The sequence below is a fragment of the Anas platyrhynchos genome, chromosome 1, assembly GCF_047663525.1.
Source record: "Anas platyrhynchos isolate ZD024472 breed Pekin duck chromosome 1, IASCAAS_PekinDuck_T2T, whole genome shotgun sequence".
NCBI lineage: Eukaryota > Metazoa > Chordata > Aves > Anseriformes > Anatidae > Anas > Anas platyrhynchos.
Genome location: NC_092587.1, coordinates 25,816,528 through 25,838,365, shown reverse-complemented (window position 1 = coordinate 25,838,365; position 21,838 = coordinate 25,816,528). Strand labels below are relative to the sequence as shown.

The window sequence follows — 21,838 nt, the reverse complement described above, 5'->3', positions numbered from 1 at the left end:
TCCCTCTTATTGTGCGTTTCCCTGTTTTCACAGCTGAACATTATTACAGATCAGATGAAGGTGGAGCAGAGGACGTCCCAGTCCAGGAAACAAGGCGTGGTTCTACCAAGGTGGAGGAAGTCTGCCAACACTTGCCTTCAGCCCCCTAATTCAGGCAGTTTCCAGGCAGTGAGCAAGAGCAGCCATTGCCCCCACCATGCTGGCAAGAACGCAGCGGTTCTGTGCAGATAACAGCCTGCCTTTAATTCCAAGTTCTGTCGCCCACCACCTTGGCATGTAATAAACCATGTCATGTAGTGCGGGTCTTTGTCGTCTTCTCTTCTCCCTTCTGGGCTTTGCTTCTCCCCTCCCCTACTCATTTGACCTTTCCCTCTAATTCCTGCCGCTGGCAGGGGCACAGCATTACTTCCCCATCCATGGCTGCGGTTGATCTGGCAGCTGTCCTGGCTCACCCCCGCACTCTCCCAGGCACGGGGCAGCACCGTGCCCACATGCAGGGACAGTCCCCCCCTGACGTCCAGCTCCTGCGGGGCCATTCTTCACTTGTGCTGCCACAGTGGTGCTGCTGCATTGGTGACAGCGGCTGAAGGTGTTCCCGTGCTCCAGACCGTCTGGGTGCCCTCCCCAGCGATGGCCCTCCCCAGATTTGCCAGAGGAATGGCAGAAGATCTCTTCCTATAGGAGTATTGGGTTTACATAGCCAGGTTTTATCTGCAGGGCGCTGCAGGGGTAGCCTCTGTGAGAAGAGTCCAGAAGGTGCCCCATGTTAGATAAGGGCCAGATTCCGTTGGCTCCAAAGGGACCTGATGCTGGCCAGAGATGAGCCAAAAATTGCTCTTTGTGCATCCGTGAGAGCATATTTAAGAAAGGGAAAACAAACAAAGCACACAGTGACACAACTGCAGCTGGGAGAGTGAGGGGTGAGAACCAGCCCTGCAGCCCCCAAGCTCAGTGCAGCAGGAGGGCAGGAGGTACTCCAGGCACGCAGCAGCAGTTCCCTTGCAGCTCGTGGAGAGGCCCCTGGTGGAGCAGGCTGTCCCCCTGCAGCCCATGGGTCCCGCATGGAGCAGATCTCCACGCTGCAGCCCCCCCATGGGTGGAGGAGCCCCCGGTGGAGCAGGTGGCTGTGGCCTGGAGGAGGCTGCGGCCCATGGAGAGCCCCCGCAGGAGCAGGCCCCGGGCCGGAGCTGCAGCCCGTGGAGAGGAGCCCGCGCAGGAGCAGGGGGTCTGGGGGATGCTGATGCCCGTGGGGGACCCGTGCTGGAGCAGTTTGCTCCTGGGGGATGGACCCTGTGGTACCGAGCCATGCGGGAGCAGTGCTTGAAGAGCTGCTGCCTGTGGGCAGCCCCCGCAGGCTCTGTCTGGGGCATCTCGCGGGAGGGACCCCATGTGGAGCAGGGGCAGAGGGTGACATTGAAGGAGCGGTGGAGACAAAAGCATCAGGGACTGACCGCAGCACCCATTCCCCCATGCTCTTTGGGGTAAGAAGGTGGAAGAGGGTGGATGGGAGGAAGGTGGTTTTGGTTTCTTTCCTTTGTTTCTAACTTCTGTAGCTTGTTAATAATAGCCAATAGGTTTTATTGATTTCCATACTCTGAGTTTGTTTTGCCCTTCACAATAATTGTTGAGTGATTTCCCCGTTCTTGTCTCAACCCTTGAGCCCTTTCCTCTTTTCGAGGAGGGGGAGTGAGCAAGCGGTTGTGGTGGAGCTCAGCTGCCCACCGGAGTAAAACCACCGCAGAGGTGTGTCCCACAGTCACTGCATAGGCCAACAAGAAGTCTTGCAATGTGAATCCTTCACAGTGGATGAGAAGTGCCCCCTGCCCCCTTCTTTTGCTCCCTCCATAGAGGTTCACAGTCCGAGGCAGTCGCGTGCTGTGGCGGAGCAGGGGATCACGGTGGCCAGGCGCTTTTCCTCATCGAGGTCACTGGAGGCAGGCGAGGGAGCCACAAGGACCTGGCAAGTCGACTCCATGCTTCAAGACTTCCTCCAGCCAGAAGGAAAGAAGGGTAATGGTTGTAGGCGACTCCCTTCTGAAGGGAACAGAGGGTCACGTATGTTAGGTAGACCCTACCCATAGGGAAGTCTGCAGCCTACCTGGGGCTTGGGTCAAGGCCATTCCCAGGAAACTTCCTGACCTTGTTAGCCCCTCCGATTTTTCCCCATTAGTGAGAATTCAGGCTGGCAGTGATGAAATTGCTGAGAGAAGCGTGGAGGCTACCAAAAGGGACTTCAGGGGACTGAGGCAATTGCTGGATGCAGTGGGCACGCAGGTGGTGTTTTCCTCTATCCCTTCAGCCCTCCCCGAATTTGCCAGATGAGTGTCAGAAGATCTCTTTATATGGGAGAGCCCGAGTCTCCTTCCCAGAAGAACACCTTGCTCAGAGGATGCTGGTTTAAAGCCTACAAATCATTTGCCCTGCATTCAGAAATCCGGCCACAGCATTAAAGCTCTCTGCCAGCCTCATGGACAGTGTGGTTGAGGTCCCCCGCTTGTCGTGGGCTATCCCTTTTGCAAGGGAACCATTTCTAGCCACAGGAGGCAAATGACACCTCTGTCTTTGTGTATTCTCCCTTTGGCCATCCCAAGCCCTTGTCCCTAGCTTGCCCCTGAGTTTCCCTTGGTACTGTGAAACTCACAAGACACATCTGCAAAAGGCTTGGTCTGACTGTCACAACGGAAATAACACATTTGCTGTTCAGAGGATGCTCCTGGCCAGCAAGGGAGACAAGCAGAAGGAATCAGAGGGAATGGTCACATGGCCATGGGAGAGGAGAAGCAAAGCCCGGAAGGCATGTGAGGAATGTTTTAGCAATTCGTGTCCATAAAGAACAGTCCTGTCTGCCTCTGGGCCCTGCACTAGCAATTTAATTCTTGAACCACAGATGCAGTGTGTCCCAGTCTCCCCCTCATTCTAGTCAATCTATCAAGTCTTCAGAAAATACTCCTCAAATTTATGAACCTGTTTGCTTTTGTTATTCCGGACTTCTGTTTCTAACAGTTACAGCCTTTTTTTTTCTGTCTTCTTCGAGATTAACTTAACACTGCTATAGGTGTGACTCTCCCTGTGAATGGCTGGTGAAGAATGTTTTAATTACTGGTGAAGTGTCAATAGGAAAGTTATTTGTGTTTGTATGAAGTCTTTGATGTCTGGGGGTTTCAGAAGAACTGATAACAACTAGTGACTGTTATGGGATACTATGCAAACCTCTGGTATTTGGCCAGGTGGCCAAGATACTAAGAAGAAGAAAAAAAGAAGCTGAAGGACAGCTGGGAGACAAGACCTGCAGAAAATGTTCTATAAACTTGGTACGATGCCAAAGGAGTACAAAGGGGAAGGACTTGGAGAGGAAGACTACGAGCCTTCAGCATGAAAGACCCCTAGACACCCCCAGAGGAGACTGATGCGCATGCTCCAGTAGGAGGGACTGGACCCCGGAAGCTAATTATAATAACCTGGTTTTTTTAGAAGTATTAATGAATATGTATTAGTCTAGGAGCATAAAAATCAGCTGCTTGATGTAACTGGGGTGCATCCTGCTGGAGCGGAGACTCCCAGTGCACCCAGTGCTGTTTGCTAACCTCTATTCTTTTATATTCTTTTAATAAATCTTATTTTTTTTATTTAATCCTAATTTGAATCCTGAGCCATTTCTAACAGGGAGAAGAGAAGAAGACAAAGACCCGCACTACATGACATGGTTTATTAAATGACAAGGTGGGCGACAGAACTTGGAATTAAAGGCGGGCTGTTATCTGCACAGAACCGCCTTGTTTTCTGGACTGGGACGTCCTCTGCTCCACCTTCATCTGGTCTGTAATAATGTTCAGCTGTGAAAATAGGGAAATGCAAAATAAGGAAATGCACAAGGCAAGAACACATGTTTTCACCTCCAATTACCAGTATGTGAAAAGTTAGTGAAGGAAATTCCAGAAGCTACAAACGGAACGTTGTGAGCTAACCTGCAAACGACTCTTGCTTAGCAGTGTTAGCCTTAGTCCTCTGCAGCCCTCTTCATCCTCGAGTGTCCCTACTCCCTAAGCATTCAAACTGGGCATTCTTTGGAACACTACTCCTAAAATGCAGCTTCCGAATTCACTTGAAAAGGCTGAAAAGGATCTGCCTTTGAAAAGGCAAACATGTTCGTGCTGCCACCTGGCCCTACCGCAGCCTTCGGTGTGGCATGTCTTTGTCTGGTGCCTGTTCTCTCATTACCATTTGTACGGTCATTTTGTTTATTCTCCCTTTCTTTCCCTTCACTCTTTCCCTTATGGCTTTGCAGAAGAAGAAGGGCACTCTGTATTTTGCACACCCCCCAATGACCAGAGGTCTTCAGCCCTCCCCCATACAGTTGTGTACTCTTCTGATGCTTAGCAGTTGTTTTAGCATAAAGACGGTGTGTTTTGGACCCACAAAAGGGATTCTAACTTGAGGCTCAGAAGCGTAAGCTTGCTCACAGATATTCTTTCAGAGAGGTTGAGAATAACATTTATGAATGCTGACCTTAGGCACGCAGGCTTCAGTGGTGCTTCGGGTGGAGCTTAGCTTGTTTTTGTCTAGACTCTGACGAGCTCTGAAAAAGTCAGATGCATGCAAGAATTATATTTGGTTACAGTTTGGCAAAGCTGCTCTCCAGGTCTTTGACCAGCATTTGACTTCTGAGAGTGGAAGGGATGAATGGCGTCTAAACACAAAAACATCATTTGATTTGAGGTTTTTGGAGAGCCTGCATCCATGGTGCAAAAGTATCACCGATGCTGTGGATTTATGTGGCTTCTTCTGGAAGATGCATCAGCTGCATAAAGAGTCAGGGATATCCTCCCCTGCCTAAGGAAAACTCCAATCTCAGACTTGCTGCCGAAATGGCAGCCAAAGCCATAGACTTCACAGAATCAGGTTCTGCTCTCTAGAAGGCTCATACTTCTTTAAGCATTCTTAGTTTGTTGCCACGACAATAGGACATGCAGTTCCTCTTTTCTGCCTTACATCGCTGTATTGGGTGTACATGGCAGGGTTTGGGTTGCACGGGGCTGCAGAGGTGGCCTCTGTGAGAAGGATCTCCACGCTGCAGCCCCCCCATGGGTGGAGGAGCCCCCGGTGGAGCAGGTGGCTGTGGCCTGGAGGAGGCTGTGGCTCATGGAGAGCCCCCATGGGAGCAGGCCCCGGGCCGGAGCTGCAGCCCGTGGAGAGGAGCCCACGCAGGAGCAGGGGGGCTAGGGGGAGCTGCCACCCATGGGGGACCTGTGCTGGAGCAATTTGCTCCTGGGGGATGGACCCCGTGGTACAGAGCCGTGTGGGAGCAGTGCTTGAAGAGCCGCTGCCTGTGGACAGCCCCCGCAGGCTCAGTTCAGGAAGGACAGCATCCTGTGAGAGGGACCCCACGGGGAGCAGGCGCAGACAGGGACTGTGCAATTGTAGGCATATTTACTGACATCATGTTGACCAGGCATACAAGAGGGTTCTTAGGAGGAGAATGTACAAGGAAAAAGCAGCATCTTGCTCTCACTCCAAAAAGCAGTCTGCACATACCTTTGCAGGTTTTTTCTCTGGAAGTCTTCTGAGCTTTCGTTCCTCCTGACAGTAGTGCTTGTACCTTTCCAGTTTTGCCTCAATGGACTCATCTGGAAAAGTATGCTCTTGCAGTGTCTTTCTCCCTCCATCGTCCTCTTCAGAGTCAGCATGTCTGCTTCTGTGCGTTGGCTTCTTGCTCGGAGAAGCACAAGGAGGAGATCTTGACAGTTCATGCATGTCTGGGGAGGCTGCCCGTGTCTGAAGCAGATAATGAAACTTCCATCACCACAAAGAAGAAGAGAACCATCCCCCCATCAGTCGCACATAGCCAGTTTCAAGGGCCCAGCCTCACTGAGGGCACGGCACTCGCCTCCTCACTACCACCAGCAGTCAAGGCAGAACACGGAAACTACCACAGGGCAACGATCCTATTTCTCAGGAGGAGAAAGTAAGCCTTTTCCAAAGGCTCCATACATAATTCTGTTCAGTTCAGTGACTTCTGCGCCAGTGGAGAACAACGCCTCACAGAAAGAAAGAGGTGCAAGACCCCGAATACAAATATGTCCTGCGACTTCTGGTATGAGCACTTGTTCCTTTTCAGGCCCTTTCTTATCTCTGTCTCATGCTGTTGCTTTTGCACGAGACTCACCTTGGAAGTCTTCAGGAGATCTTTGAGGTATGCCACCTCTTCTTGCAGCTGGCCATTGGTCTTCTCCAGTTTTTCCTGAGAGCCACGCAGAGCAGACAGCTCTTCTTGCAGGTTGCAATATTGTGCTTCTAGCTGCCTGCGTTTTTCAGACATCATCTCCAGCTGCTGCGAAAGTTCTTTGAGCTGTGGAGAGCAAAGCACAAAGGGGTAGGGCGTCAAGATGGTGTTTGTCACCTTCTGACTTGGTATTGAAAGCAAAGGATTCCCCAAGTTTCCATCCTTCCTCGGTTCTTCTGCAGGGAGACGAGACTGGCCTGAAAGGTGCTAGGGACGCTCTTGCCCGAAATGCTCCTCTGCTCGTGGGACATCAAACATGCCTCTACCCAGACACCAGAAAGAACGCCTATTGTGTGTGTGTTGGGGGAAGCGCTGCAGTGCAGAACGGAGTAGGCATGAGCAACCAATGCTCTTCCTGCCGTTACTCTGAAAGCTTTGGAAACAGTGCCTCAGGAGGCCACTTTGACAGAGCTGCTTGAGGAAGGCCTTTTCTCTCTAGGTCAAAGCTGATGTGTGGTTGCAAGGATACGGAGGATATAGCAGATGTTCCATTAAGTCCCAAAGGTCAGCTGTGGTGCTGTCTTGCTCTCCTCCTCCAGAAATATACCCTTTTTATACCTACTAAAAATACACTCGGGAGGTTCCTGCCTATTATAAATAGAAAGCAAACAAACAAACAAAATAAAACCAAACAAAACAGAAAAACAGAAACCCTCAAAAATAAAAAAAAATCAAAAGCTAAATGAATCTTCATATTACAGTGCCTACACACAATGCTATTTCCTCTCAAATAACAGCACTCTTCTAATGGCAGTGAAGCCACGAGAATGCTACGAGCCTTTGGACTAAGAATGGGCCACCACAAGGGCACTTGAGTCCTTCTACAGAACCTTCTAAAGCACACGTGTGCCTTAGCAGCACCTCTCAGTAACGAGGGGAAAGGTAGCTAAAGGGTTCCATGCAACTGAACAAGACACCCATGGCAGCTCAAAAGCACTTCTTGGTCCTCGACATCAGGGTGCCCATGGCTAGGGAAAGACGGCCTGAGACAGCAGCTGGTGAGCGGCAAGTTACAAAAACGTCACTGTCTCAACTCCTAAGACAGGGCTCCAGAAGTGATCTTGGGCAGAGCCAACTTCAGACAGGTGGAGTTGCACCTGCCAGAACTGAAAAGTGCCATGGCCTGTGAAGCCACTGAGCCCGCCAGCCTTGCTGTGACTCTCAGCTCGTCCTTCCTCCACAGAGCAGCCTGCCCTCAGAGTGCCCCCACAGATACTGCTCTGCACGTTCATTTTGACTCATAACGACAACTGCATCTGCGTTCACCTGCTACGTATGACAACAGAAGGAGCACCAAGGAGAGAACAGACAACTCACAATACAAGAAGCAGCATGGCAAAGAACAACACAGGCATGAACATTAACAGACAAAAAAAAAAAAAAAAAGACAAAATCCTGCAGAATCCAGAGCTCATGTTTACCTATCACATAGCCAGTTTCAAGGGCTCAGCCTCACTAAGGGCAGGCCACTCTGCCTCCTCACTACCAGCAGTTGTCAAGGCAGAAGCCAGAAACTGCCCCAGGTCAACCGTTCATTTTAATCTGGACGACACCAGTTCTCAGCACTCCGTTTTAACCTCAGAGCTAGTACTAAGACATTTTGCCTCTGTAAGACAGTGCTCTGCTTGTAAGCCTTTTCCATAGGCTCCATACACAATTCACGGGGACTTCTGCACCAGTGGAGAACAACACCTCACAGAAAGAAAGAGGGGCAAGACCCCAAATACAAATATGTATGCCACCTCTTCTTGCAGCTGGCCATTGGTCTTCTCCAGTTTTTCATGAGAGCCACGCAGAGCAGACAGCTCTTCTTGCAGGTCGCAATTTTGTGCTTCTAGCTGCCTGCGTTTTTTAGACATCATCTCCAGCTGCTGCGAAAGTTCTTTGAGCTGTGGAGAGCAAAGCACAAAGGGGTAGGGCGTCAAGATGGTGTTTGTCACCTTCTGACTTGGTATTGAAAGCAAAGGATTCCCCAAGTTTCCATCCTTCCTCGGTTCTTCTGCAGGGAGACGAGACTGGCCTGAAAGGTGCTAGGGACGCTCTTGCCCGAAATGCTCCTCTGCTCGTGGGACATCAAACACGCCTCTACCCAGACACCAGAAAGAACGCCTATTGTGTGTGTGTTGGGGGAAGCGCTGCAGTGCAGAACGGAGTAGGCACGAGCAACCAATGCTCTTCCTGCCGTTACTCTGAAAGCTTTGGAAACAGTGCCTCAGGAGGCCACTTTGACAGAGCTGCTGGAGGAAGGCCTTTTCTCTCTAGGTCAAAGCTGATGTGTGGTTGCAAGGATACGGAGGATATAGCAGATGTTCCATTAAGTCCCAAAGGTCAGCAGCGGTGCTGTCTTGCTCTCCTCCTCCAAAGGCCCGTTGTGTTGGTCACCAGCAGAAAGGGGGGAAGAAGGGAAGAGAAAGCACAACCACTCTCAGATTTATCCCTATAGTGCAGCCTTTCCATACCTCAGCTTTAGCCGTTCTCAATTCCTCTCGCAAGCGCTCTGCATCTTTCTCATCGTCCCTGCGCTGGCTCTCAGTAGCCTCAGGTGGGGCTTCTGACACAGACAGACTTTCAGGAGCACCAGGAAGCTCCATCTGCAGCTGTCTGTCTCGATCCTAAAGAAATGGGGTTCCGTGAGCATGACAAAGTCAGTGAGAACCTGGGAATATGAGCTGTGCTTTTACTCATTAGCTTCTACAACGAGGTCAGTCTTCTGCCTGAAACAAAGCATTGGAAGCGCACCACCGCCGGGCATCTGCACAGCTGGGGACCTCTCTCCATCTTTCTTAGCCTCAACCACCAGCAGCTCTTTGTGAGGGTTTCTGTTTCTTAAAACACAGGGGAGGCTTAAGGTTTTTTCTCTTCTTGGAACATAGGCTGAGAGACTGGGCAGGGGCTTTCTGCCTACACAAAAAGGCGGGCAGCGGAGAATGGACTCTGCAGACCTGTTGTTGCCTCCAGGGGCATTTCAGCACTTGCAAAGCAGAGGCCAGACTTCTTCTGCCAGAGCTTAAGCATGGCCTGGAATCTCCCTGCAGCTTCTGAGAACATGCTCGCAACCAAGGCATGCACACTGAAAGCAGAGCTGCAAGCCCTCAGTGCTATTCTCTGGTATGCCTTCGTTGTTGGCCTTAAAAATTGCCACGTGAAGGTTACCAGAGCGCTGGTGAGGTATGGTGAAAAGCAACAGGCCACTCCCAGCCAGCCCCTTTGAGAAGCTCAGAAGATTTTAAGCAGCGGGAAGAACCTTTGCTGCTTCGTTATGTAGAATATGCTTCCCCTCGACTGGAACTCTAACTGAAAGGCCAGCTGCAGTGAGACCCAGGTCTCCTAGCAGCTTGGCCAACCTTTTTTAGAAGTGAGTTTTTACAGACAGCAAACTACTCTGGTCATACCTCCCCACCAGAAGGGGGCTCCTAATGCACTGCCTTGCCCCTCCAGCTTGCAAAAAGCTCCCCAAAGAGCTTTCTGTGTTGGTCAGCAGCAGAGAGGGGGAAGAAGGGAAGAGAAAGCACAACCACTCTCAGATTTATCCCTATAGTGCAGCCTTTCCATACCTCAGCTTTAGCCGTTCTCAATTCCTCTCGCAAGCGCTCTGCATCTTTCTCATCGTCCCTGCGCTGGCTCTCAGTAGCCTCAGGTGGGGCTTCTGACACAGACAGACTTTCAGGAGCACCAGGAAGCTCCATCTGCAGCTGTCTGTCTCGATCCTAAAGAAATGGGGTTCCGTGAGCATGACAAAGTCAGTGAGAACCTGGGAATATGAGCTGTGCTTTTACTCATTAGCTTCTACAACGAGGTCAGTCTTCTGCCTGAAACAAAGCATTGGAAGCGCACCACCGCCGGGCATCTGCACAGCTGGGGACCTCTCTCCATCTTTCTTAGCCTCAACCACCAGCAGCTCTTTGTGAGGGTTTCTGTTTCTTAAAACACAGGGGAGGCTTAAGGTTTTTTCTCTTCTTGGAACATAGGCTGAGAGACTGGGCAGGGGCTTTCTGCCTACACAAAAAGGCGGGCAGCGGAGAATGGACTCTGCAGACCTGTTGTTGCCTCCAGGGGCATTTCAGCACTTGCAAAGCAGAGGCCAGACTTCTTCTGCCAGAGCTTAAGCATGGCCTGGAATCTCCCTGCAGCTTCTGAGAACATGCTCGCAACCAAGGCATGCACACTGAAAGCAGAGCTGCAAGCCCTCAGTGCTATTCTCTGGTATGCCTTCGTTGTTGGCCTTAAAAATTGCCACGTGAAGGTTACCAGAGCGCTGGTGAGGTATGGTGAAAAGCAACAGGCCACTCCCAGCCAGCCCCTTTGAGAAGCTCAGAAGATTTTAAGCAGCGGGAAGAACCTTTGCTGCTTCGTTATGTAGAATATGCTTCCCCTCGACTGGAACTCTAACTGAAAGGCCAGCTGCAGTGAGACCCAGGTCTCCTAGCAGCTTGGCCAACCTTTTTTAGAAGCGAGTTTTTACAGACAGCAAACTACTCTGGTCATACCTCCCCACCAGAAGGGGGCTCCTAATGCACTGCCTTGCCCCTCCAGCTTGCAAAAAGCTCCCCAAAGAGCTTTCTGTGTTGGTCAGCAGCAGAGAGGGGGAAGAAGGGCAGAGAAAGGGCAACCACCCTCAGATTTATCCTTATAGTGCAGCCTTTACATACCTCAGCTTTAAATACGTTCAGTTGTGCTCGCAAGTACTGTATGCCTTTCTCCATGTCACTGCGCTGGCTCTCAGTATATTCGCGTGTGGCTTCTTGTAACCTTAATAGTCTTTGAAGAGCAACAGGAAGCTCCAGCTGCAGCTCTCTGTCTCGATCCTAAAGAAATGGGGTTCCGTGAGTGTGAGAAAGTCAGTGAGAACATGGGAATATGAGCCGTGCTTTTACTCTTTGTTCTACTATTAGGTTAGTCTTCTGAGTGAAATGAAGGGTCAGGCGCACACAAGCACCAGGCATCTGCGCAGCTGGGAACCTCTCTCCATCTTTCTTAGGTTCAACTATCAGCAGCTCTCTGTATGAGCCATGCTCTGCTATCCCTTGGTTGTTGGCCTAAAACTTGTCCATCTAAAGGTTATTTTAGTGCTGGTGGCGTACGGTCAAAAGCAATAATCCACTTATGGCCAGTTCTTTTGAGAAGCTCAGAAGATTTTAAGCAGCAGGAAGAACCTTTGCTGCTTCATTATGTAGAATATGCTTCCCCTCGACTGGAACTGTAACGGAACGGCCGGCTGCAGCAGGACCCAGGTCTCCTAGCAGTTTCACCAGCTCAGTGCAAACTGAAGAGCTGGGCTGGAGCACAAGTAGTTCAAGGGCCCCCAGTCACAACCATGTGGCAGAGGCAGCAACAGAGGGAAGCGAGCCCAGAGGTAAACTTGCCCCAAAGTAAGCGAGCCAAGTGGCAGCCAGTGGGTCCTTCACAGAAAGTACCTTGTGATCCGTGGGCAATTCAGCCTCTTCCTCCTGCTCTGCTCCTACAGCTGGCAGGGCGCCTACAAGGGATGGACGAAGCAAGACAGTGTGAGCATTCCTGGCACTCTGCGTTTCCCTGCCAGTCAAGCCCTGACCCCAAATAAGGGAAAGGGTCTGACGTCAGGCCACAGTCCTCATCAGCTCTTCCACACTACAGGATCCTACCTTCTCCATCCAAAGCACGTGTGTGAAATAGAAAACGCTCAGTCGTCAGAGGGCAAAATCTGCTGGGGACTGCTGTGTCTTGTGCAGCATCAGCAGAAGCTTCTCCCGTCTTTTCGCAGTGTGCGCGTTCTACCAGTTTCCTGGCAATGCTACGCGTAGAAAGAGAGAACGTACAGGCAGTCAGATCCAAAACATCCTTGCCCAGGATCCTTGCTCTTGCCGAGGACAGCAACTGACTTGGAACCGGTTCAGAACTGTCTGTGTGCGGTGTCAGTCTCCCCACGATGGTGGACCTGCTACGCCACCAGGGATCTCTTTGAGGGTTTATCTGAAGGGACACTGGTAAGATCCCCACTGAAAGAACAGGCGCCTCTTTCCTGGCCAGTGGAGTGGAACTGGGCTTAGTAACGCAAGCGGGATTTCTAATTTTCTTTTCATTAAACTTTATGCATCTACCACAGAGGGTGACAAATCAGCATGGACACTCTGACAACTCAGCCGCTCTAACAGCGACGTACAAAACACTCACCCAATGTGTCCCGACTGGAGAGCATAATCCACAGCCGTGTAGCCAGCAACATCTTTGCAAGTAATGGTAGCACCGTAGGAAAGAAGTAGGTCTACTACATCCATTTCCCCAACAGAAGCGGCAAGCATAAGAGCAGTCCTAAAGCATCCAAAAGATGATATATGAAACATAGCAGCATTTGCAGGCTCTGTGTTGTTGTTATTGTAATCCCTGTTTACTCCCCAAACAATTCCCTCCCCGATTCCTACAAGCTCAGGGAAAGCAAAGCCACACACAGGGGAGTGTTGCAGGACTGAGGCTGGAAGGCACCTCGGGACGCCTCCTGGCCAACTGCCTCCCCAGAACAGACTCAGCCCAGACCACGGGTCCAGACCACGTTGCTCAAGGCTTCTTCTATGCTGCTCTTCAAAGCCTCCAAGGATGGAGGCTGCTCAAACCCCTGGCACCACCTGCTCCCCTGATTAACCTTCCTCATGCCGAGAGGGTTTCTCCTAAGCAGCTCTGGGAAGGCCTCTTGTTTCACTTAATACCCATTGTCTCTCGGACAACACTGACTCTCTCTCTCCTGATCCTTCCAGTGACAATGCTAAGGAGACCCGCATGCACTTTGGAGCAATGCCTCACCTTCCAAAGTCATTTTTAGCACACACAGTCGCTCCTTTTTGAAGAAGAAAGTTTACCATCTCTTTATGATTGCTGGAGATGGCAAGAAGAAGCGGGGTATTTCCCCCCTGAAAGGATAAAGAATCCCAGTCAGAACAGCCCAGATGAATTAGGTGCCTTTCCCAAAGAGCAGCGCTACCCAAATTCAAAACTTACCCAGTTCTTTGCTTCAAGGCGTGCACCATGCTCAACTAACATCTCTGTTAGAGATGTGTTGGGAGCTGCGGCAGCCAGGTGAAGGGCAGAGTTGCCTCTGTAACCTTCCAGGTTTGGGTCGGCATGGTGCTCTAGCAGAATCGCCACGCATTCTTCATGCTGGCTCTCCACTGCCTGCAAACAACACAAAGAAAAGGAAGGACTCGTGCCATGTTTCACTCTGTCACAGCTACAGCAGCTTCCCAGTGCTGGAAGATAAGAGCGTCTTCCAAGACGAGCTCGTGTACGCCTATTACGTGCCGATTGCAACTTTCAGGTTTCTCTACAGGTTGGTGTGAAGAATGCAGCAAGACATTTGTCACTTGAAGCACAATCGATAAAGCCCCACTTAGAGCAGAGTAACGTGTTCCACATACCTTCATCAGTGGCGATCTGCCAGTGTTGTCGCAAAGGTTCAGCAGGCACTTCTCTTGCACCAGGAATCGAACAACATCTGCATGGCCGTTCGCACAAGCAAGGTGCAGAGGTGTCCTAAAACCAAAATAAATTAGCTTTCCACAGGCAGGCAGTGCCCGAAATCACTCCCGGCTCTGGAACACGCACAGGGCCACAAGTCTCCACTTGCCAATGCCAAGTGGAACGTAAGCTTTGGAGGCTGTGGAACTCCATGAAGACTGTGAAGTCCGTGTAAGCCTCCGAGTTTTTCCACAATCAAAATGGCACAAAAGCAGCAGAAGGGCGGTGAACGCCCCGACGCTGATCACCCACCAGACAGGAGAGAACTGCTAATGCCCGAGCGGCCGCTAAACAACCCCACAGGGAGAGGACAGGGCGGTGGCGGTCGGCAGGACACCCTTCGAGCAGCGCTCGAGCCGCCCCAGCAATTCCAAGCAAAGCTGGATTTTTCCCCTCTGCCAGCTGAGAGGGAAAAGCCCTCGCAGTGATCAGCTCTGACCCAGGGTTCCAGGGGAGGCGGTGCCCTTGCTGCGTGCTCCTGACTCTGCCCTGCGCTTCAGCCGTCTCTCCGCGCAGGGTGAAGGCTTTGCCAAGGGCTGGTAGGAGCACGTTCCCCTGACTATGTCCAGTGCCAGTGACTGCCTGGCCGGACGAGGCCCCGTCTCAGCCCTCCATCGCCTCAGCTCTTGCTGACACCTGCTGCAGAAGGAGGGTTGGTGCCAGAGCCGCGTACGCAGTGGCACCAGGCTGAAGCTCGCACGCCACAGGAGAGCGATCCCAGCCCGAGCCTTTAAGATGCCCCCCAGCCCCTCACCGCTTTGCCTGGTCCAGACGGTTTTTGCCTAGTCTCTTCAGCCACCAGTGCTTCCTCAGCCGGGCCAGGTCGCCACGGGCAGCCGCGCGGTGCAGCCCATGCAGGCCCTCCTCTGGCAGCTGGTGGGCATCGCTGTCTCTGGACAGCAAAGTGCTGCTGGGCATCGGACGCTCCTGGTGCCCCAGGAGCCTCTTCATGCTGCAGCAAGGATGTGGGCACAAGCCCAGCTGGGGCCACCGGAGCCCTGCGGGCCCTGCTTGGGTCCGACACGGACAGGCGCAGGGGCAGGGGAGCCGAGCCCCGAGCAGCGGCTGTGGCCTGGCGCTTCCAGGCAGGGCAGGGACGCACCGAGACTCCCAGCCAGGGCAGTGCTGTTGCTCCCACAGCAGAGGCAACAGCACTGAGCACTGCTGGGGGCACTGTACTGTGTCTCAGCATTGTGTCACATTACGTCACAATGGGCGTCACCAGGGGCGTCACTAGGCGTCACCAGAGCGTCCCTAGGTGTCGCCTTAAGTTGGAGGGCCACACTGCCCCACACTCCAGCAGTGACTGCGGCAGTTTCTGGCTCCTGCCTTCAGAGCTCTTTGTGCCTCAGTTGACGTTCTTCCGCAGTGTGGATGGGGATCTGGGGCCATGCGACGGGGCTGGGCTCCTCAGGAGGCACCGAGAACATGCCTGGCTGGCAAGGGCACTGCATTACTTCCCTGGGGCCATGGTTGAGCTGGCACCTGCCCCAGTTGTACTGGGTCTGGCTGGGATGGAGCTAACATTCCCTGCAGCAGCCCATACAGGGTTGTTCTCTGCACTTGTACGGAATCATTAAGGTTGGAAGTTGCCTTCAGGATCATCTGGTCCAACCATCACCCTACTACCACTGTCACTCACTAACCCACATCCCTAAGCGCCAGGTCCAACCTTTCCTTGAACACCCCCAGGGACAGTGACGCCACCACCTCCCTGGGCAACCCGCTCCAATGCCCGACTGCTTTTTCTGAGGAGAAATGTCTCCTAATTTATAAGCTTATCCTCCCCTGGTGCAGCTTGAGGCCATTCCCTCCAATCCTGCCACTAGTTACCTGAGAGAAGAGGTGGACCCCCAGCTCGCCACACCTTCCTTTCAGGTAGCTGTAGACAGCAACGAGGTCTCCCCTGAGCCTCCTCTTCTCCAGACTAAACAACCCCAATTGCCTCAGCCGCTCCTCACAGGACTTGTGCTCCTGGCCCCTCACCAGCTTCGCAGCCCTCTTCCCGTTCCAGGGCCTCGATGTCCTTCTTGCACTGAGGAGCCCAAAGCCAAACACAGTACTCAAGGTGCAGCCTCACCAGAGCAGAGGACAGAGGAAAAATCACCTCCCTGTTCCTGCCGGCTGTGCTGTTCCTGATACTAACCAGGATGCCACTGGTCTTCTTGGACACCTGGGCACACTGCCGGCTCATGTTCAGGCCAGCATGGACCAACACGCCCGGATCCTTTTCCTCTGCACAGCTCTTGAGCCACTCTCCCCCAAGCCTGTGGCGCTGCATGAGATTGTTGTGGCCAAAGTGCAGGACCCGGCACTTAGCCATGTTGAACGTCATCCCATTGGCCTCTGCCCATCGAAGCATCCTGTCCAGGTCACTCTGCAGGGCCTTCTGTATTTTAGGAGTAGTTTTAGCTGTATTTTAGGAGTAGTTTTCCAAAGAATGCCCAGTTTGAATGCTTAGGGAGTAGGGACACTCGAGGATGAAGCGGGCTGCAGAGGACTAAGGCTAACAACACTGGTGTGCAATAGTCCTTTGCAGGTTCCCTTCAGATGTTCTGCGTGGAGCCTGTGGAATTTCTTTCACTAACTTCTGAAAAGCTTGAAGTTGGAGGTGAAAATGTGTTCCTGCCTTAAGCATTTCCCTCTTATTGTGCGTTTCCCTGTTTTCACAGCTGAACATTATTACAGATCAGATGAAGGTGGAGCAGAGGACGTCCCAGTCCAGGAAACAAGGCGTGGTTCTACCAAGGTGGAGGAAGTCTGCCAACACTTGCCTTCAGCCCCCTAATTCAGGCAGTTTCCAGGCAGTGAGCAAGAGCAGCCATTGCCCCCACCATGCTGGCAAGAACGCAGCGGTTCTGTGCAGATAACAGCCTGCCTTTAATTCCAAGTTCTGTCGCCCACCACCTTGGCATGTAATAAACCATGTCATGTAGTGCGGGTCTTTGTCGTCTTCTCTTCTCCCTTCTGGGCTTTGCTTCTCCCCTCCCCTACTCATTTGACCTTTCCCTCTAATTCCTGCCGCTGGCAGGGGCACAGCATTACTTCCCCATCCATGGCTGCGGTTGATCTGGCAGCTGTCCTGGCTCACCCCCGCACTCTCCCAGGCACGGGGCAGCACCGTGCCCACATGCAGGGACAGTCCCCCCCTGACGTCCAGCTCCTGCGGGGCCATTCTTCACTTGTGCTGCCACAGTGGTGCTGCTGCATTGGTGACAGCAGCTGAAGGTGTTTCCGTGCTCCAGACCGTCTGGGTGCCCTCCCCAGCGATGGCCCTCCCCAGATTTGCCAGAGGAATGGCAGAAGATCTCTTCCTATAGGAGTATTGGGTTTACATAGCCAGGTTTTATCTGCAGGGCGCTGCAGGGGTAGCCTCTGTGAGAAGAGTCCAGAAGGTGCCCCATGTTAGATAAGGGCCAGATTCCGTTGGCTCCAAAGGGACCTGATGCTGGCCAGAGATGAGCCAAAAATTGCTCTTTGTGCATCCGTGAGAGCATATTTAAGAAAGGGAAAACAAACAAAGCACACAGTGACACAACTGCAGCTGGGAGAGTGAGGGGTGAGAACCAGCCCTGCAGCTGTCGGATAACCCAACCGAAAGCCCTGGGACAAACTGACACAACGACCAGCGCTCTGTGCCGTAAGCCAATTTATTGCTGCGTGACATTATCTTATAGAGTGTCAAAGTGTCCCACCCAGGAACCCAGGACCCCTCCCACACCCCTCCCACTGTGCTCGCAGGCACCCCAGACCCTTCCCCTCGTGCACACAGGCACAACCCAGAATAATCCCGCAGCAGTCCCCAAGCTCAGTGCAGCAGGAGGGCAGGAGGTGCTCCAGGCATGCAGCAGCAGTTCCCCTGCAGCCTGTGGAGAGGCCCCTGGTGGAGCAGGCTGTCCCCTTGCAGCCCATGGGTCCCGCATAGAGCAGATCTCCACGCTGCAGCCCCCCCATGGGTGGAGGAGCCCCCGGTGGAGCAGGTGGCTGTGGCCTGGAGGAGGCTGCGGCCCATGGAGAGCCACTGCAGGAGTAGGCCCCGGTGAGAGAATCTTATTAAGAGTTAGGAGAATCTTATTAAGTAGAGATAGAGCACTTACGGCATTATACTAGGATGCTACTTAGTGTCTTTGGTAAGTGTGGTGCATATTGCAAATTAACTAAAGCAAGAAGCCTTGGGCCCCTTACCAAGGTCGGTCTCCTAATACAAGTGTAAGCCTATTCTAAGAAACTGGTAGAAACTGGTCCTGCAGATGGACAAGAGCCAAGGAGTAACTGTGTCTGCGCAAAGACAAGAGGCCAAGTAGCGTTGATGAGGAAGAGTCATCAATCTTCATCCGCTTGACCCCCGACAACTACCACCAGAATATGGGATTAGTTTATGGAAATGACTCCTTGGAACTGATTTTAATATGAAGCAGAGACAGATTATGAATATGTATAGGCGTATTGTGAAACTTCATGAGTACATAACTCTTTACTGCATACAACCAAGGCAAGTTGCCGTATCATGTGCACACGACTTTGGTGGGACTACCACTTTGCTGCCCAGCGCTGAATAAATATACCTACTGTACAATCATTCTGATTGTTGGGTCCGTTTCTAGAAGTCTTCTGAGCTTTCGTTCCTCCCGACAGTAGTGCTTGTACCTTTTCAGTTTTGCCTCAATGTACTCATCTGGAAAAGTATGCTCTTGCAGTGTCTTTCTCCCTCCATCCTCCTCTTCAGAGTCAGCATCTCTGCTTCTGTGCGTTGGCTTCTTGCTTGGAGAAGCACAAGGAGGAGATCTTGACAGTTCATGCATGTCTGGGGCGGCTGCCCGTGTCTGAAGCAGATAATGAAATTTCCCTTGGGAATTGAAATCACTTCTCAACACATTCCAATCCCACTTCTAACAAACATTTTTCACTTTCTTATAGTTTATAATTTGTAAACAGTTGAATTAAAGGAAGGAAACTTTTTTTTTTTTTTTTTTATAAGCACACTTAAGAGTCCTTTTTGGTAATTTTATATAGATGTAGTATGTACAGGCCTGCCTGAGTTTTTTCTAAACTGTTGTTAATACAATGAATATATGTAGTTCTGAATATGCTAGGGTCTTCTGTTACACAAAAATCTCTTACTGTATTGAAAGCAAAGAAACATTTCTTGTTTCTCACTTAGAGGAAGCGTAAAGACATCCATTCTGCTTTGTCAACAGTATGCTAGCTGTTAATCCTAGTGAGAATTAACAGACTGTGTGCATGGGATACAGTGTACCAGTGTTAGACTGGACTCAGAACAAGCAAAGCTGCTGCTGCACTCAGCATATCCACGGGCTACGCAGGGTTCTCTCTAGAAGTGGCACACCAGAAGCAGTACGACAGCTCCAGCTCTCCATCTAGACAGAGCTGAAGCTGTTACCGTCTCTACCTGCAGCATGCATGTAGCTACCTAGTTCTCTTTGAAGACCCAGGGCATGCAATGCAGAAAAACACAAACTGCCCAGATAGCTCTTCCGACTTGTACCCCCCTCCTATAAACTCAGGAGTTGCAAAGCAGATGTAGCAAATCACCAGATGATGAGCAGCATATAGTTAGCAGCCCAGCAAGTCTTTACTGCAGTTTTTACTTGTTGCTACACAAAATACACAGTCATTGTGTATTGGGGAAGGATAAAGATTGGAAACAAAGAATTAGACTGCCATTATGTACCTCAGATCTACGCAAGACTGTGAGCTAAATTATCTAGCTGTAGTGAATCACGTCAAAGGAAAGTTAGTCATTCAGAGGGCTAACTCAAACACCAAAGCTTACACAAGACTTACGCCGTATTTGGAAATCTTCCTGTGGTACTTCCGTGGATCTTGTACTGGATATCATAACAGTAATGGATCGCCTCATGCAGCCAAGAATAGAAACATCATTTACTAGATGGTGCTCAGAGAAAGCTACAGATTAGCTAAGTAGAACACATTGGGAGGGTGAAGAAATACATCAGGAAATACCAATATCTAGTAAATAAATAAATAGAATTATGTAAAAAAAAAATAAAAACAGAACCAGAATGAAACTAATTTTAAAATTAGTATCTTCAACATCATCCATACAAAAAGACTAAAGAATATTAACAAAAACCTGATAGTTGGTTTAGTAACAGCTTCTAGTAATTCATTTTGCAACCTTTTCACCTAATAGTGAACTGTTCCTGTTGTGCTTAAATGGCTATCTGTATTCACAGGCCCCATCATAAGACTGTAACTTCAAAGCATAAAACTGTAAATTTCAGCCCAACTACCTACCACGGTCCTCACCAATTACAGCTGCCTCTCTAATCAGTTTTTACTGATCCCACTCTGAAACCTGTGATATTTGGCCGGGAGCATAGTGCCTCTGTCTCTGCTGCAAACCAGATGCTTTTGTGGCTGAGCATGCTGCCACTTGAAAAATAACTTGAGAGAAAACACTTCCTCCAGGGATGAATTATGCTTATTCTGTATTACTATCTCATAAATAAAATCCTACCAATTCTTCTAAGGTATCTGGAAGAACAGAGATACACCTAGCTAAAAATGCATTTTGTTCTCTGTTTCTCCATTAAATGGTTGTGCTAATTAGGGAGATGCTCTTGAAATAGCTGCTCATAGAATTCATGTTTTACAAGCTGGATTTACTTGGCTGAAGTTTCAATGAAAGGGCATTTTTATTATTATTATTTTAGCTCTTCCTTCTAAAGATGAGGTGTGAAACAACAAAGAACTGCCAATACACCAATAAGCAACTGATAGAAGTGGCTGGGTACATCAACCAGTTTGGTCAAAGAGAGCAACACTGCCAGAAGCAAACAGGCTTGATAAAGCCGTGAGGACTCATCCTAGAAAGAAAAATTAAGGTTTTAATAGCTATACTCTTATTAGTGATGAAAGAGAAGAAAGTATTTCAGAGGACTGTATCTCCTCCCCTGAATGCAGTACTATACTATACTAAATATTTTCAGTGCTAATGGTAAGAAACTATCCCCGCTATAATTAGGTTTTGATTGCCATCTCTTCATTTTTCACGAACTCAGACGCACGAAGCGGCTCGTAACCACAGGGAGGGCTGCTGGCAGACACGTCCCACGAGGCAGGTGGCTGTCGCGCAAACTGTGCGACCCCGCTACTCACAATTTACGCTTTCTTGCTGTAAGGTTTTCGCTACTCTCTCCTATTACTAAAGGAGATCCCCCTGTTATAAGTTGCCCCTTTAATTAATTTTCAGAGAGCATTGCATTAATAATAGAAAGGAATTTATTGAGTAAGCAACAGCAAGCAAAACAGCGCTGGGCGGCCGGGGAGTCTCGGCTCCACCAACGGCGCGCACCTCACCCCCGCCAGGGTCCCTTTTTATATCTTGGTAATTCCAGGATTACGCAGCACATCCTGGTATATTCTGCGACTGCGCGCGCTGTTGCTAGGGGGTCGTCTTTGTCCCTCTGGTGGTCGTGAAGATGAAGGCCGTAGTCTTCCTCGGCGTTGTGGTTCAACTTCTTTCTTTATTTGGTCATGTTGGCCCAGCGTGAGACAGGAAGGCAGGATGTTGATACACTAGTTTAACAACTTATCAGGAGATGGTTACATGAACTTTGCAGCAGTGTTTTTTGAACAAAAGAGGCTACTGAGATGCAGAAGGAGAGAAGGGGAGAGGGTTCTCTTTTTTGTTACATTAAGCAAAGGAATTTTCATAGTGTCTAGCTAAGCATTATACAGCTCCTTACTTCAGCAGGGAGTTTTCACAACTCCCATTGCTCAAACAGAACTCCTTGTTTTTACAAAAGACAATGAACAAACATTTATTGTGTATTACACCCCGACCCCCTCACCTCACGCTGTGGCACACTAATGAATGTGGGTTCATCAGCCGCCCCGCAATCAGCCCTCCCCCCCCCCGCACGCCGCTGCCGCAGCAGCCGTTGAGCGCAGTCCCCACGGCGCTCTCAGAAAATGGAGGCGGCCGCGGGCGGGCTGCGCATGCGGAGAGCCGCCCCGCGCCGGGCGGGCGGGCCGGGGCCGGGGCCGGGGAAGCGCCGCCGGCTGCCTGTCCCTGGGCCACCCCCG

At 50.8% G+C, this 21,838-nt stretch overlaps 1 protein-coding gene and 1 long non-coding RNA gene across 2 annotated transcripts; both read right to left on the bottom strand.

Annotated features, from left to right (window-relative positions):
• Positions 1 to 3,704: 3,704 nt before the first annotated feature.
• Positions 3,705 to 15,403, bottom strand: LOC140001564 (uncharacterized). The gene is made up of 15 exons (XM_072033381.1): positions 14,520 to 15,403; positions 13,666 to 13,780; positions 13,250 to 13,423; positions 13,055 to 13,161; positions 12,431 to 12,568; positions 11,902 to 12,050; positions 11,695 to 11,756; positions 10,930 to 11,085; positions 9,835 to 9,987; positions 8,740 to 8,892; positions 8,023 to 8,169; positions 6,164 to 6,346; positions 5,533 to 5,772; positions 4,507 to 4,576; positions 3,705 to 3,833 (listed from the first exon to the last, which is right to left on the bottom strand). The coding sequence occupies exons 1-14, from the start codon at positions 14,714 to 14,716 to the stop codon at positions 4,523 to 4,525; spliced, it is 2,028 nt and encodes a 675-aa protein (XP_071889482.1). The 5' UTR covers positions 14,717 to 15,403; the 3' UTR covers positions 3,705 to 3,833; positions 4,507 to 4,522.
• Positions 15,404 to 21,008: 5,605 nt separating this feature from the next.
• LOC140001584 (uncharacterized) lies at positions 21,009 to 21,793 on the bottom strand. Its single transcript, XR_011806939.1, has 2 exons — positions 21,604 to 21,793; positions 21,009 to 21,274 (listed from the first exon to the last, which is right to left on the bottom strand). It is a non-coding gene; the product is annotated as an uncharacterized lncRNA (long non-coding RNA).
• Between the last annotated feature and the right edge of the window lie 45 nt (positions 21,794 to 21,838).

Excerpts from the sequence above, each read along its gene's own strand:
- LOC140001564 (XM_072033381.1), bottom strand. The coding sequence starts at position 14,716 with ATGAAGAGGCTCCTGGGGCACCAGGAGCGTCCGATGCCCAGCAGCACT. Across the intron at positions 11,757-11,901 it reads ACGTGCTTTGGATGGAGAAG|GCGCCCTGCCAGCTGTAGGA; the intron begins GTAGGATCCTGT and ends CATCCCTTGTAG. Across the intron at positions 9,988-10,929 it reads TGAACGTATTTAAAGCTGAG|GATCGAGACAGACAGCTGCA; the intron begins GTATGTAAAGGC and ends CCATTTCTTTAG.